Consider the following 15,798-nt stretch of genomic DNA (forward strand, 5'->3'; position numbering starts at 1 on the left):
TCCAGGAAAAAACGCCATTGTAAAACGTAAAAAGGTTGGAAAAACTTCGACAAAAAACTCGAAGATGATGACATGTGTAATAAAAAATTAAATAAAGTTGTAGACTTCATCAAAACAGGAAGGTATCTTTGAATGTCATAAACATTTTAATTTGGGGTAGCAAAATTAATATTTATAACATAAACTGGCCAAAGGATAAGGACAAACAGACAAAAATTAATTGCCGGTACTGCTTCTACGTCAGGAACATATTGAAGATGGAGGTACAATGAAAAATTCATTAGAAAGGAAAAACGGAAGTGTTCATTTATCACTTGAACACTTCCGTTAAATAAGGAATTTTTTATTGTACCTCCATCTTCAATATGTAGAAGCAGTACCGGCAATTAATTTTTGTCTGTTTGTCCTTTGTCCAGTGTAGGTTATATGTTATAATATATTAATTTTTCCACCCCAAATTATACAAATGTTTATGACTTTCAAAGACACCTTCCTGTTTTGACGAAGTAAGTGTACACCTTTATTGAATTCTTTATTACACACCATCTTCGAGTTTTTTGTCCAAGATTATCCAACTTTGCTCGTTTTACAATGGTTTTTTTTTTGGCTTATTTCAGATGCCCCTAATGATGCTCTAGGATGCTAAAGTTAAAAATGGTTTCATATTATTTTTTCTGATTAATTATTTATATGGGAAATAAGCCACAATTAAAATGAAAAAATAATTTTATTAACGTTTCGACGCCCAAATCGGGTGCCGTTGTCAAAATACAAATAAATATTTGTATTTTGACAACGGCACCCGATTTGGGCGTCGAAACGTTAATAAAATTATTTTTTCATTTTAATTGTGGCTTATTTCCCATATAAATAATTAATCATAAAAATGCCACAAGGAAATAGCTTCAGAACAACATTATTTTTTCTGCGTGCATATACAAAGTGGCCGGACGAAAATGAAACAGTCATTATCAGGAAATACAATAACATTGCCGTTATTGGTCTGATCAATACCGCAGGATTTTCCTTTTCAAGAATCCTGCCTTGACTGATATTATTAAAAGTTATCAACAATAAGATGAAGATAACTTGAGTTTTTAAGAGGAAATTGCTCATCCACATTATGCTTTACTTGTTCGTCAATATTTAGATCAAAATTTTCCACGACACTGGATTGGGAGGAGAAGCAGAATCAAATGGCCTCTTTGGTCACCAGATTTGACTCCCCTGGATTTTTTGTGGGAGCATCTTAAAAGTAAATCTATAAAACGCCACCTGTATCTTTAGTAGACTTTCGTCAAGTAGTTGTCAACAAATAATGTCTGTGAGTCACTCCGCAAAAGCATCGGAATGTGACAGAACGATTCGAACAAACATTTAGTATTATATCGAAGCAAGGGATCATCAGATTCCTCCTTTGGTCAACAAAGATATAAGTAACCAGCTAAACATTTTGAATTTAAAGTGTACCCTTTATAGTTTTTATAGATCTGACAAAGGCATACGATAGTGTACCACTTTCAATGCTCTGGGTAGCAATGGAAAAACAAGGAATAATCAAAAAGAATATACAAGCAGTACAAAAATTTTTACAAAAATATGACGGGAAACATTAAAAGTGGAAACAAATTAACGAGAGAAATTCCTATTAGTAAGGATCTAAAGGAAGGCTGCTGCGTAGCACCTACACTCTTTAAAATATATGCGCTCTCACTTTGGAGAAGAAAGTGCGGCAATATGGGCATCCCAATCGAGGACGATAGATTGTACCTACACAATACACTTCGCTTACGACCAAGCCATTCTAGGTGAAGACGAGAGTGATATAGACTATGCTCAGAAACCTGGAAGAGGAATACACTAAGTGGGGCCTTACAATTAATATACAAAAAGCCGAGTACTTAGTTGTAGGAGAAACACCAGAAAGCCTACAAATTGAAATGGGAACTATAAACCCAATAGAAACCTTCAAATACTTAGGAGTCCAAATAACTTCAAAAGCAGGGAGTAAGGACGAAATACATTTCAGGATTGGCCAGGCAAGATCAGCCACTAGACAACTACACGGACTATTTTGGAATAATAAAATAACAAAAGAAAATAAAAGAAGAATATATAAAACAATAATAGAAAGTATTGGGTTGTACGGCGCCGAACTCTGGGAAATAAACCAAAGAAACAAATCAAAAATGAAGGCCATGGAAATGGACTATTGGAGACGGTGTTGCCGGCTCACTAGACTTGATAGGGTGAACAACAAAGATATTAGGAGGGAAATGGAAATTGATCTAGATATAATAGACACAATCGAAGCCAAAAGACTTAACTGGTATGGACACCTTCAGAGAATGCATGAAAATAGATGGCCGAAAAAATATAAAAATGGACTCCACCCACTAGAAGAAAACGAGGTAGACCAAAACAATCCTGGAGAGGAGATGTTGAAGATGCAATGACCGCCAGAGATCTAAAAACTGAAGACTCCTTCGACAGAAAACGCTGGAAATTAGAATGCGAGAAGCGGCGACAGCTGTAGAACACTCGCTTATTATAATATAAGTATATTCTCCTAAATAAATCAAATAAAGTATTGGACCTAATTTAAAAATTTAATTTAAAAATTTAAAGACTTAGAATATGTTATCTGATCATCCCCATTGTCATTAAAAATGTTGAGATGCTTCTTACCCTTAAGGTGGGACAAAGTAAAATAATCTAATATAACAAAAAAATGTATCCCTTTAAATAAAAATTGACCTGTCGCTAGGTTTTTCAAAAACGTTGTGATAGTTTCTAATAATTCCTCTGTTTCGTTTTCGTTCGCCCATCCTGTATATTAACAGGCGACTGTTTCTGTATACAAAAAATTACCCAACCTCTTGCTTTTAAGATTGGTCACTGTTCCGCCTAAAATTACTGGGTCAGTTTGGTAAGATTGAAAAGGCAGTGCTTTCTTGAAAATCGACGTCCGATTTTTGTGTCAACAGTTGCCTTTTGTGGCAAAATTTTCCTACTTTTTCGTTTTATTGCTGAGATCACTGGAAGTTTCTTGTCAGGTGGTTTAGGTTTGATCGAATTCTTCGTTTGAAATTAGGGATAAGGAAAGCTCATCGTCCTCTAGGTCTTCATCCATGGAAATACTCAACTCCGCCTAAAAAAATAATATTAATAAAAACAAAAATCAAAATGTTTTTAGCAATGTGTTTTAAACATTTCACACCTTTTCAAATAGGACAATAAATAGGAAAACCAAAAACAAAATAAGAGCAACAGAGATAGAATTCCTAAGTAGAAGCTGTGGAATAACAAGAGTAGATAGAATAAAAATTTAAAAAAGAATGGGAATGAACTCAGATAATTCACTACATCGAACAAAAGAGATTGACCTGGTACGGATATGTCAGAAGAGTAGACCAAAATCGTTGGATAAATAGAATAAGAGAGCGTAGCCCGATAGGAATAAGAAAGAGGGGCAGACCCCGAAGATCTTTCAGAAATCACTTGGACGAAGTAATGGAAAGAAGAAATCGGGGTCCGGACAAATAATCCCCGGACAAATAATAATCCCGGACAAAAAATCCCCACAAATTATCCCTGCACAAAAAATCTCCGGAATAAAAATCCCCATAAAACTTCCCGGGCAAATAATCCCCACAAATTTTTTTGGACAAAATATCCCCACAAAGATTCCCGGACAAAAAATCCCCAAGAAATATTTGCTGCTGAATAGTTCTCTAAAATTTTTCCCGAAATTTTACCAAATCTCGAATTCCAGTTCGTTGCTGAAAACTTCAAATTTTACATGACAAAAGAGTGTGAGTTTTTTCAAAAATCATGGAAGGTATGGGGAATGAGCTAAGGCCCCGTTCTCATGACAGCCGCTTTAGGCGCGGTTTGATAACGCGCGATTACAACTACATACATTTTACTGAAGACCGTTTACATGACAAAATTTTCAGCATGGAATTGGAATTCGAAATTTCGTAAAATTTTGGGAAAACTTTCAGCAGCAAATATTTCTTGGGGATTCTTTGTGGGGATATTTTGTCCAAAAAATTTGTGCGGATTTTTTGTCCGGGAATTATTTGTCCGGAGATTTTTTGTCCGGGGAATTTTTTGTCCAGGGATAATTTGTGGAATTTTTTGTCCGGAATTATTTGTCCGGGGATTATTTGTCCTAGCTTCAAGAAATCTGCAAGAAGTGGACTGGCAAAACAGAAGGAACTGGAGAGAACGGTTGAGTGAAGGAATGCAGTGAAAACTGCGGCAATCCTTAGTATACAGGGTGGTGAATCGGAAAACGGGCCATAGGAAACTCAATGTAAAATTTTAAACTGTTGAATTCCTGCTTCCCTAATTATGTTACATCAAATGTCATGAGAAGTTATTTGTAGAGGACTGAAATCTGCATTAAAAACCGAAGTTACAATTGTTCTACAATTTAAACACATTCCAAAATTTTGAAAAATATAATGTATTTACCGCAGTAGGTATGTGTGGGAATGTTAGGCCACACGTTACTATTTAGCTGACAGTGAGAACACTATTGACTGAAGAAAATATCTTTATTATTAATACTTTCTCGTTAACTGAGGGTATCTGATCAACTTTATTGTGTTTTAAACAATAAATGATAAAATAAATAAAGAAATTGATAGTTCAAATTGTTAATATAATAAATTAATTGTCACCGAATGCAATTTTATACACATTATTGCACTGTGTGTGGCGTAACTTTGGCGTATTTCTCTGAAATATGTATTATATTTTTACAAAATTTTGAATAATTATTGTTCGTAGAACAATATTAACAGTTGTTTTCAATACAGATTTCAATTCTCTACAAATAGTTTCTTATGACTTTTGATGTAAAATAATTAGGGAAGCATTAATTCAAAAGTTTAGAATTTTGCATTGAGTTTCCTATGGCCCATGTTCCAATTTACCACCCGGTATATAGATAAGGGGAAAGGAGTAAAATGCAAAATTTTGACGCCCGTCAAAATTTTCAATTTATTATAAATGTAATCATTGTTTTCGAATCCTGAGAAAACTAATACGTATTTTTGAAAAATTTAAATGCAGAATGAAAGATTAGTTTATTACCGAGGGCCGAAAGTCCCTTAGAATGAATAAAAAGTTTCTTTTGAGTGAGATATTTAAAATTAAAAATCACATTAAATTTTCTCTTAGTTTTCACCCCTGTAACTTATTAAAATATACATTATAGAAGTTTTCAGGGACTTTAGGTCCTCGGTAATAATATAATGTTTCATTCTGCGTTTAAATTTTTCAAAAATACTTATTAGTTTTCATAGGATTCGAAAAAAAATGAATCCCATTTAAATAGCATTGAAGCCGAAAATTTGTACCGATCCCCTTAAGCTGAAAATTCTACTAAAATATCAATCTTATCTAATCTAAGTCAACTTCCCCTTCCTTCTTATACCAAGGAGTGGATAAAGAAAATCCTACTTACGAATATAGAAAGAATTGCTGTTACTTTAACTAAAATACTTACTTCTTCTTTGAATTTGTCAAGCAATCTTCTTTTATCCATTTGTAAACGTTCGACCTCACTTGCTTGTTGGGCGCTTCTTATACCAGTTATTTCCAGCAGAGCAAGGTGAGCGTCCTTCTCACTTATAGCGGCTTCTAGAGCTTCTCGTCTAGAATAAAATGCAGTATGAAACGTACTGTTCTAAAGCCATCGACATAGTACAAGTGATATATTACTCGATGCGCCTGAGCAAAACGAAAACAAAAGTGTATACTTCCGGTTTCAGCCTTTCCGGCTGTCTGTCCGTCCGTCTGTCTATCCGCCAATATAACTTATACTTTATTAGAACTGATAGAATGACAAATGAGACGTCGAGTGAGAGCTTATAAGTTAAGGATGATATTAAAGGTGACAAATTTAACCTCGGATTTCTGGTTCCAGAGTTGCAACAGGAAGTACTATTTTAAAGGAGCCGAAACAATAAAAGCGATATATTATTTGACGCTCCCTGACAAGACGAGAATAAATATATACTTCCGGTTAAAAAGGTGTAATCGAAAGTGCCACATTATAGTGGTAGAAATAGTACATGTGATATATCATCGCGTGTTGAAAAGTCGACCTCGAATATTTAATTCAGGTTTTGATGTCATTTCCGGTTAAAATGTCATGACCGGAAGTTTGGCAAAAATGACTCAAAATTAGTGAAATCCTGTATAAATCCACACAAAGTTACACGAAGAGTTCAAACGTCGAGTCACGGTTGAATCATTTATTTCAGAAACAACCTAAGTCACATTTTGACGATTTTGAGTTTATTACACCAACATGTATTTTTGTGGGACTAAGGTGGTTTTAGAAATATATGAATATTTTAAATCGTTATAAAATTAACTATACTTACGGGACTTAAGTGTATTCTGCATTAAATTGTGTGTAACCCACAGAAATACATGTTGATGTAATAAATTCAAAATCGCCAAAATTTGACTTAGGTTGTTTCTGAAATAAGCGATTCGGTTATACTTCCGGTCCCGTTGAGTGAAAACCTAGGACCGACGAAGTCCAATTACTCGTTTCTTAATACATATATTAACTATACTTACTTCATATGAGCTAACTCTTGCAAATTCTTCTTTCTTTCTCCCATTAGTTGAGCAAGTTTTGACTCTAATGTCGTCATTCTTGATACATAAGAGTTACATGAATGACACCGTAGTGCTTGTGCTGACTGGAGTGAGAGTAATCTTTGCTCCAGTTTGAAAACCTAAAATTAAAATAAATATACAAACGCTTAAAAGACGATAATATAATTAGAAAGAGCTTGTTTATTAGATATATTGATGTGGATTTGAAATCTGAATCAGAGCCCAACGTTAGAGTTTCTTGCGGAAAAAAAACGTGGAAAAATAGAAAACGAGATTGAATAGTTTTAAAGGACCTTCTGAAGTAAGAATTAAAATAAAGAAGAATTTTACAAAATTTTGTCCATGTTTGATATGAGCAGGAATGTAAAATAGAATATGTAAACAATATTGTTCAAAAAAATAAAAAGAAATAATTTTTTAGCCTGAAACTCAAAATGTTAGACCGATATACATATGTATATGTATGTTAAAATCAAAGGAACTATCTCTTACATTAGTAATTAGTATATGAAGAGATTGATTAGATCCGGCAGGGTATTCAAACATACGTGAGACAGTAAAATATAGAGTACAATGGAAAGATATATTAATATTCTTCACAAAAATTATAAATTAAAACAGTTAAAAAAAACAAACATAAGTGAATCTACTCGCAGTTTTTACTAATGGAAGAAAATTGAAAGTAAAATGTAGATGGACCTTGATACCTACCCATATTAAAAGGACTTACCAAAAAAATGGCAACATTGTTAGGTTAATAAACGAAAAAATTATACAATATAGAACATCAGAGCAAAATATTTTTCTATCATTCAAAACTAGTACAGTCGAACCCGCTTAATAGAATACCTCTAATAGGAATATCCCGCTTTAAGGAATATAAATTTGAGGCTCCGAAACGTTTCTACTAGCCACCAATGATCTTTTATTAGAATATCCCGGTTATAAAAATACTTTTGCTTGGCACGAATGCTATTCCAATAAGCGGGTTCGACTGTAATTGAAATAGGCCCTCGGATTTCAATACGAAGTTAAGCCATGATATTATCCCTTATGCCTTTGGTGTACTAAAAATTTTATGTGAGGTAAATAAAAAGAAAAGGAAATTTAGGATTGAAGCGGGTTTTTGTCTGAAACTCGAATTTTCATTATTTTCCAAGGTAAAATTTTTTTTCATCACGACCTGTCATTATGACTTTTTGTGCAGTTTCCTTACTGTGAAAACTAACAAATTTTCAAGTGGCATGAAATAGAAAATAACGGACACTGGCCATTATCATTACGTTTATGTTATAATTAATATCGTTTGGCAAAAATTTTCAAAAATATAATCAATACTCCCCTATAGATTCATAAAATGGCATAAGAGAGAAAATCGTCGTAGTACATGAGACAGTTTTGACATACTTTACTCTTGCCGGTTTCATCTTTAAGTGCTATCAACTAATAAATGGTAAGGGTTAATACCTAAGGGTCGTATAAAGGATAAAACCATGGCTGAAATTTTTCTATCAATATCTATATTTTCAATTCACCTGCTGATGGGAAGAAAATTAAATATATAATCACAATTCAATATACAACCTATAAAATATATAAAAGAGAAAGACTGGTTTTTCTTTCAGATATTGAAGAGAGTCTCCAAAAGATGTTTTACCGTAAATTTTAAAACTAAATGTTGAGTGCCGCTTCTAGAAAGCGTTTTTGTTTTTGAGTGATTATTTCAATTTTCTAGTACATTCTGTGACTTAAATAATGTGCAACCGTGTCAAAACTGAAACTGAAAACTAGTAGTGCTGCTAAACATCACAAAGAACTAAGCATTTTAGGTGATATGTTATTGTTTCATTATCAGCAATTATTTTAATTAACATCAAAATATATTCACCTGCTTGTGCTAAAACACTATTAATTTAAAGTAACTACAATATAGGGTGACCGAAAATTTAAATATAGCGTTAAAAACGATAGTAATACATCAAAAAATACATCATCAATCCTACTCAACCTAGTCTTGAAATGGGTACAACATAATCTACTTACTCTAGAGCGGATTATTATTAAACGGAATTTTAAAATGACAACATATACCATACGTAAAGAGCTTATCAGAAAATTTAAAAATGGATAAGAAATAAATACAGTATTGCAGCAATATTCGAAATAACCAAAACACTGAGTTGAGATCTACTCTAATCAAAACTAAATAAAACACCACACAGGAAAGATAAAATATTACATTAATCTATAAAATGCATTGTGAATATAACAATTTTTATGTAGGAGAAACCTCAAGAATTCTAAATATTAGGATAAACACGCATAAAGCATACATCAAAAACAGAAACTTCGTGCGTGACTTACACGCACAAAAACACTAATTTCAACATATGACAACAGCTGACAAAAAAATAGGTAGTAAATTTAAATTTTAAAAATATAAATTAACTTTCAAAAGAAGAGTAAAATTTATTTTGTAATTTTATTAAAACTCAATATTTGGAACTGGATGGTTTTTGCTCTCAACGCCTCAAATATGAGTTTCTCCACATAATCACACGTCTTGAAAGAGACTTAAAAGTTCAAAAAATCTGATATTATCACAAATATAAATAAGTAAAACTTACTTTTTGCATTATTTGTTGCCTCTTCTTCTCTTCTTGAATCAGGACCATTTCCCTCTCAGTGGAAATCTTGATGCTTTCTCGAAGAGCCGATTCAAGCTCTTGTATCCGTCTTTCCTTTTCCAATGACAAGTCTCTATCCTTTTCGTTCTCGTGGTCTTTAATGTTTTTGATCTGTTTCTCGAATGCCGACAACATCGATTCCTTGTTCTCTATCTCTATATGCATTTGATCATTAGTATTTTTAAGGTTATGTTTCAAATCCGTTATAATATTGTCTTTTTCTTTTAGAACTGTTTCTAATTTAAGTTTTTCACTTTTTATTTCTTTTAGAGAATTTTCGTTAGTTCTTAAGGATTCTTCTAGATGTTTGATATATTTAGAATCTATTGCTTTAGAGACCGCGTCCCTTTCTGGTGAAGGTTCTGGTAAGTCCTCTTTCTCTGTTTCTTGTTTCTGCAGTTCGGCTTCGTAGAGCTTGATGGTGGACTCTAGATGCTTGACGTAACTGTCGTCCTCTAACTGTTTATTTTCTGTACTCGACTCAGGATTCATCGTCATCGTGAAGTCGTGTTTACTTGTAATACTGTTCTCGTTTTCCTAATGTTAAGCAACAAAACGGTACAAAACATAGCGTTGACAATATACATTATGCATTTATACAAACACGATTAAATAAAAAATTGGAGCGGATAAGTGGGGGAATGGGGCAGGATTGAGGAGATGGCATGACAAGACTAGAAAAAGCTTTTTAAGAAGCCAGCAGGTCCAGCCTGTAGATACGTACGATTCCAAGTTAGCAAGAAAAAAATTAAAAAGTTGTTTGTTAATAGGAATTTTTTTAAATGATGACAAGTGAACATTTTATTTTTTATTCTAATGTATATAAAAAACTATTGTAAAGCAAAAGTACCAAGGTATAGTCTAAGTCAGATATTTAGTACAAAACTGTAAGACTCTTTTATGTTTAGGCATATTAGGTTTTAGTTGGGAAACAGATCTTTATTAGAGTGTAGGTTTTACTTTTAAAAATTTTTAACTGTCATATTCACTTGTCTGGCTTGTCTGTTTTAAACTGAAAATATTCACTTGTCATTTATTGTCCAGATTTTATTTTTAAATATTATATCAAAATCAGCCATTACCTCTTGTTGTTGTGCTTGTTGTTGCTGTTGTTTTAATTTTGCCTGTGCATTTTTAAGGGCCCTGAAATACAAATCACTGTTAATAAATTTCTTGAAATTTAGTATGTTTAAATAAAAAGCATTTGCGGTATTTTTAAATTTTTTTATAAGTATAGAATAAAGCACTGAATTTCTATTTCTATGGTTTTCGAACTGCCTTAATTCAAAAGTTGCGTATCATCATTATATGTAATTAGTTTCCAATTATCGTCTGTTGCTTTCAATATTTCACTGAAGGTACAGATAGACTAGTCTGTTAAATTACTCAACCATAATATTATTTTTGATTTTGTGGTACGTTGACACATATTTTCTGAATGCAACATATCCCTTGAACTTGATAAGTCTTTGGTTAACTAAATTAAGCAACTGGACCCCGATTTTTGACCCTTCGCTTCGTTATCGATCATTCGCTATCTGTATCTGTAGAGTGTACAGATAGCGAATGATCGATAACGAAGCGAAGGGTCAAAAATCGGGGTTCTGGACACCTGTGTATAATTTTTATGACGTCTAAATGACGTAATTATTAACGAAAAGATGCGCTGTTTTGTAAAATGATTTTGAGTTAAACAACTCTTAAACAAATCCCTCAGTTTCATGTTCTTTTAAACAAAACGTATCCTTTATAAATATAAAAGCACTGCAGGCCTCAGAGTCCCTTGGCTTCGTTAGTGTTGACTAGATCCTTCCACTTTTTTAGGTCCTTTAATTGTTCTCTCAAGTCCTTGTCCCCCATTTATTCTACGTCAGTTCGGATGGCATCAAACAATTTCCTTCGTGGTCACCATTTTCTCTTGTTCCTTTGTTCTCCTGCTTGCAAAACTCTGGGAATTTCTTTCTTTTGACATTCATAAAACATCTCCCAACCGTATATCTGCACAGAATAACCGGCCACGTGCACAGACTTCATAACGAGAGACTTGTAAAACTGGTATGGGAGGAGATTCCTACAGGCAAAAGACAACTCGGATGCCTCAGAATGCGATGAAGAGATAAGATCCAAGCAGATCTCCGGAAAATAAACATTCCATTTGACCATAGATTGATGGAAGACCCAAAAAATTGGAAAAAGTCCTCCTGCTTGCAAAACTCTGGGAATTCCTTTCTTTTGACATTCACAAAACATCTCCCAACCGTATATCTGCACAGAATAACCGGCCACGTGCACAGACTTCATAACGAGAGACTTGTAAAACTGGTATGGGAGGAGATTCCTACAGGCAACCCAGCTAGCAAGATAACGTTACATTAACGTTAAATTTAGGTTTTTTTGTATTGTTACGTAACATCTATCAAAAAGTGACGTTACTGATACGAAATTTTAATACGTATATTATACGTATGAATTTATTTGTTTCTGAAACGTGGCTCTTTGATAGGTTTTAATGCGTATGAATTTATTCGTCTCTAACACGTGGATTTTTGGTAGGTATAGACACGTATAAGATCTCGTTTGAGATTGCAGCGCCATCGCGTATTTATTTTGAACCTTTCATTAATACCTAACCTTACATTTCCGTGATTAAAATCGTGTTTGTTTTTATGGAGTATGGAGTTATGTAAAAAAAATCGAATTATTATTGTTGTGTGCCTAAATGTGATTCTTGGATAAAGCGTACCTAATAGTAATTTATCGTTTCATTCTTTCCCTAAATAGGATAAACAAAATAGAATTCTATTCAATGACAGTTTAGTTGAAAAAACGAAATGTATGGAAATATCTTCTAAAAATATGGAAGCAGCCTAGTCCTTATATGAAAGTGTGCAGTTTACGAATGAAGATTATTTCAAGGGTATGTTTATGTATTGTAATATAAAGTAGCTATTAATAATTTTGTCTCTTTCTCTCACATAAACGTCAAATATATAATAAATGTTTATTTCAAATATTTAATAAATGTGTCAGCATCATGTATGTGGTTTTATTTACACAATAATTTTAAGTCCTATTTATAAATATCATTTATACCGAAAATTCTCCTAAAAAGTGACGTTTTTGTGACGTTAAAAAGGTTACGTAGAAATAACGTAAAATTGTTACGTAACATCGCTGTGACTTTTTCAGTCAGCCAGGATCCACCCAGGATTGTAGTGCTACGTGATGATGATGATAAACCGTATAACTCTCTGTGCCGTGATTTTGTGTGTTATTTTGAGTCTTTTGTATATCTCCATTAGCTCATGGTTTGTTCTTCTGAACAATTACCCGTTAGGTTCCTTTTAACGTTTCTCAAGATTTTCCTTTTCCAAATAGGGAAATTTCTTTTCTTCTTTCCGATACATTGTCCAAGTTTCACATGCATACAACACCGTTGTCTCACTATTGTTTCATAATTTTGAATCTTGGCTGCCTAGACACGTTTTTTAATTCAACTGTGCATTTAATCCTACTGCTTTGGTCCTTTCACAAATCGGTTATCCATTTCTCTCCTTTCGCCTCTATTTGTAACTATTACTTCAAGGCACTCAAATTTTGTTACCTTCTTAAATTTGTACTTTCTCCCATTCGTCTTTAGAGCCATTCATTGATTTTCTTCTGCATTTTCCTCTCTTATTTCCATATACTTGGTTTTTTCTGGATTTATAGACAGGCCATATTTTCTAGTTTCTTCTTCAAGTTTTGTGAACATGTTTCGAAGTTCTATTCTTGAACGTGTTAGAAACACCAAATCATCTTCGAAACCTCTTCACTGTTGTCGTTTGTTCAGAACCGTGCCGCTCGTCTAGATCTTGCTACTCTAATTATCTTCTCTAGCAGTAGGTTAAATAAGTCTGTTGCAGGAGGTATTATCTAATTAAACTGATTGAACATTAAACTACATAATTTGAAAAACTTCCTTCCATTTTTATTGACTTTATTGACTGGATTAATTAGCGTTATTTCAAGTGGGTTATTATTTGTTTGATTTTCACACATAGGGTGGTATAACTGTTTTGCAGGTGTCTACTGTCTGACCTACATTGCTGGTGTCAATAACCTAAGTCACAAACAGTTTTTGTACAGTGATGCCAGATTAGTTAATTTTATGAAAATAAAAGTTCGCTTATGTGGAGAACAATGTAATTTTTTTTGGAAACGGTTAACTTTAGAAAAAAATGTTATACGACTTTTTTGTTTTACATTGTGTATTAAATCCATACCTTAAAGCAACGCACTATTTTCGGGGACACCCTGTATAATAACTAATCTTAATTTTTTTATCTCTTAGAATGACTTACTGTTGCAGATCCGAAATCTGCTTCTCCTTAACGTTCTGTTCTTCCTGGCTCATTTGAACTAATTGAAGCAGTCTTTCCATTTCAGTGGCCGACCGTTTCGCTTCTTCCTGTGCTTGTTCCATCTTCTTCTCGGCATCAGCCAACTTCTTATTCAACTCACCCACAGCTGCAGCGTTTCCGCCGGCCTAAAAAATAAAATATTTAGTTTGAAAGCGATTTTGAAATTTTCGATTTTTTTTATTATTTTAAATAAAAGTGCATAACTCCAAGAATACTCTTTGAAAATTTCGGATTGATCGGAGTAAACTTATCGGAAATACAGCCTGTTGAATATCCCTACCTTTGGCTCACTCTACAGGAGTTTCGCGCCAGCGCGCTTGAGCGTAATGAGAAACGTTCAACAGCTCTCCACCTTCACGTTTCTAAATTACTCCGCGATTCAAAAATATATTCCGGTGTGCATCACTTCACGATTTGAGAGACAAAAAAAAATAGAAATGTTTTTTCAAAGGCGGTGGACATTGTAACTCAAAAACTTGACCGATCTTCCTGAAATTTTGCACATATTTTCTTTAGACATTTCGTGAGGTAATGCTGTCAAGATTTTTTTGTGTTATGCTATTTTATTGTTTAATAATATTAAATATGTTGATTTTCACCAATTTTTACAAAAAATGTTGTTATTTTGAGCTCTGAGTGATACAAAAAATCAAAGATCATTCAAAATAAAAAACTCGACAGCTGTAACTTGATAAATTTATAAGCTAATAAGATCTTTTTAAAGTTTTTGTTTCAGATAATCGAATGACGAGTTCTGATGTCCCCTGCAAAATCTATTTTTTTTTGGAGGTGTCTGTAAAAATTTGCTACCGTTGGCGTATTTTTCAATATTTTGCCTTTTTTTAATATTCTTTGAATTGTACTGAGTATGTTTATTTAATTTAAAAATAAAATAATTTTACCACAAGTAAATTCTACCGTAAAAAATTCAGAAAAATGTGCTTGAAATGTTGATTTTAAACCACACCCCTTAAAGTGAAATAGCCCAGTTATAAAATTACTGGTCTCAAGTAGTGAACAGTACATATTAACGACAGGATGTCCTAAGAGGAAGATAAAAAATTAACAAATGGGGGACAAACGATACAGTTGAGTCCAGAGTTCTTTACCAGTGCGTCATTAATACCTGGCGAGATAAAACACATACTTTTTAGCTAGGATCATTGTCTTCCACGTTAGAAACTAAAGACAAACCAGATACCGCCTGTGATTAAGTAAAGACACATGTTATTTTTATAAACACTCTAGAGTCAGCACATCTAAAAGAGATAGGTACAAAAAACACACTTGGAGACGTTTTCAGACTTTAAGTAGAATTTTTGGCGTTTCTGGTTTGTTTACTTGTCACTGTCAGTTTTTTAAATTTGTTGCTCTTTTTTTGTCCTGTTTTTGCATTTAGAAGTTATTTATATTAAACCATCAGTTGTTTTCACATTTAATTTTATACTGGAGTTTGAAATTTTATGGTAAGTGTATTTTATTTTGATAATAACTTACATACAAAGTTAACCTCATTCACAGTTGTTAAAAAATGGTTTTGTTTAAATTTCCGTAAAAGTGAAATAAATAACAAAAAGAAAAGATTTTATTTTCAAATATTTATATTATAACAAATATTTAACATCACTAATGATATTAAAAGAATTTATTAAGCTACTTCAAATGAAGCTGTAATTTTGCACCAAAATTTTAAATTCTATTTATTTTATAACGTCAAATTTTATAATATAATGCACGATCGGAGTAATAGCCACTTTCTGTCAGTTGCTGTTGGGTGGAATAGATTTCCGACTTCGTATGTGGAATAGATTTCGTATGCTTTAAATGATGACGCACGGGTGAAGAATCATGGACGCAAGTTGTATATGGAGAATACAACATAACTGGATGTAACTTGCCCAAAATAGAATTTGCAGGAGGGGTATCGAGGAGACTTAGGTCCTGCAGCGGCAGTGTGAAGCTGGTTGATGATAATAATAATTTAAAAACTTGGAAAATTACTAATCTTCCAAATTCCAAAACCATATATATACCATTACAAATTTCTTTAATTTGTTGTT

The 15,798-nt window shown here is 33.0% G+C and overlaps 1 protein-coding gene across 5 annotated transcripts in view; it reads right to left on the minus strand.

Annotated features, from left to right (window-relative positions):
• Positions 1 to 863: 863 nt before the first annotated feature.
• Positions 864 to 15,798, minus strand: part of LOC114325450 (ELKS/Rab6-interacting/CAST family member 1) — a 607,107-nt gene continuing 592,172 nt past the window's right edge. For 4 of the 5 annotated variants that reach the window (XM_050642808.1, XM_028273526.2, XM_028273523.2 and 1 more), the window contains 6 exons: positions 13,679 to 13,863; positions 10,418 to 10,478; positions 9,276 to 9,872; positions 6,607 to 6,767; positions 5,522 to 5,669; positions 864 to 3,151 (listed from right to left, as the gene is read on the minus strand). In XM_050642808.1, coding sequence (XP_050498765.1) covers positions 3,062 to 3,151; positions 5,522 to 5,669; positions 6,607 to 6,767; positions 9,276 to 9,872; positions 10,418 to 10,478; positions 13,679 to 13,863 — 1,242 coding nt within the window. In that variant the 3' untranslated portion in view covers positions 864 to 3,061. Of the gene's footprint in view, positions 3,152 to 5,521; positions 5,670 to 6,606; positions 6,768 to 9,275; positions 10,046 to 10,417; positions 10,479 to 13,678; positions 13,864 to 15,798 lie in introns of those variants that run through there. The other variant, XM_028273528.2, reaches the window with a different exon arrangement.

Source organism: Diabrotica virgifera, chromosome 1 (genome assembly GCF_917563875.1).
Source record: "Diabrotica virgifera virgifera chromosome 1, PGI_DIABVI_V3a".
NCBI lineage: Eukaryota > Metazoa > Arthropoda > Insecta > Coleoptera > Chrysomelidae > Diabrotica > Diabrotica virgifera.